Below are 1,034 nucleotides of genomic sequence, written 5' to 3'. Positions count from 1 at the left end.
CTTGGCATGAAGGTCACCATCCAGCAGTACATTGCTTGGCTTTAGGTCATGGTGCAAAATGTTCTTCTCATGGAGGAAGTTCATTCCTTGAGCGATTTCGTAGGCCAAGCGGAAGGCCAGAGGCCATGGTGGTGGACCTGACAAAGTCTCCAGCAGGGTCTGAACAGATCCTATATCCATGAGCTCCATAACAATTCCCAGCTGAATGTTCTGCCCTCCATTTGGTGGACATCCCCAATATTTTCCATAAAGCCTCAGCACAGAACTGTGTAAGGAGACTTTGGCCATATGATTTGCCTCCTCACACAGTTCTATGTCCCTAGCGTTGGAAGGAAAATGTAAAAGCTTTAGGAAAGGACTAGTTCATGTACTTGGAAGTATAGAAAGAAAAAAATGTTCCGTTCTAATTTTACCCAGCAGCATGTCGAGGTAGCTTAATGGCCACGTCACGCCTCCACTTCTTGTGTCTAGCCTTGTAGACTTGACCAAATCCACCGGAGCCAATGAACTGCCAGTTCTCCAAGTTTTCATTTTCAACTGATTCAAATTTAGGACTCTCCAGTTCCATCACCTGCTGAACTCAGGTACAAAACCTTAAAACATAATAAAATGACACAGTGAGGAGAATAAACCCAGCTTTTCTAAGTATTTTTTACAACACCTTAGAAGTCTTTGTTGTTGCACTAACATGAAAGCAACTGGAAGCAACACATTGATACACATTTTCCACTTTTTAACAATACTGGTGCACTTCTCACGACATTTTTGAAATTCTGGATTCTGAATTTCCCAAAGCTAGAAAGAAAAAAAAAGGAGACTAAACTCCTATACAGCCAGTAAGGCTCTACCCTCACCACTCTTCTGTCTTCTTCTTCCTACTTCACTGACAGACCGCTGTCCCCTCCACAAATTGTTTTAATTCCATTCCGCTTCGTCTTTTACAGTACCCATTTACATCGTTGATAATACTGTGTCCAAATGTCCTAACACGTTTGAAAAAATTATTAGCAGCCAACATGAGCGTCCGTACACTC

The 1,034-nt window shown here is 42.3% G+C and overlaps 1 protein-coding gene across 1 annotated transcript; it reads right to left on the bottom strand.

The window, feature by feature from the left end:
- On the bottom strand, positions 1–1,027 carry LOC102312962 (receptor-interacting serine/threonine-protein kinase 3; the record flags this gene model as incomplete). The annotated part of the gene is given in 3 exon segments (XM_042217922.1): positions 1–319; positions 414–593; positions 849–1,027. Coding segments are annotated over 2 exon segments (474 nt in total), but the record flags the coding sequence as incomplete, so codon positions are not given.
- Positions 1,028–1,034: the final 7 nt, after the last annotated feature.

This window comes from Haplochromis burtoni, unplaced genomic scaffold (genome assembly GCF_018398535.1).
Source record: "Haplochromis burtoni strain Fernald_Lab_line unplaced genomic scaffold, NCSU_Asbu1 Contig_3785, whole genome shotgun sequence".
Taxonomy (NCBI): Eukaryota; Metazoa; Chordata; class Actinopteri; order Cichliformes; family Cichlidae; genus Haplochromis; species Haplochromis burtoni.
The sequence above is the reverse complement of the archived record's forward strand: the minus strand, read 5'-3'. Positions and strand labels throughout refer to the sequence as shown.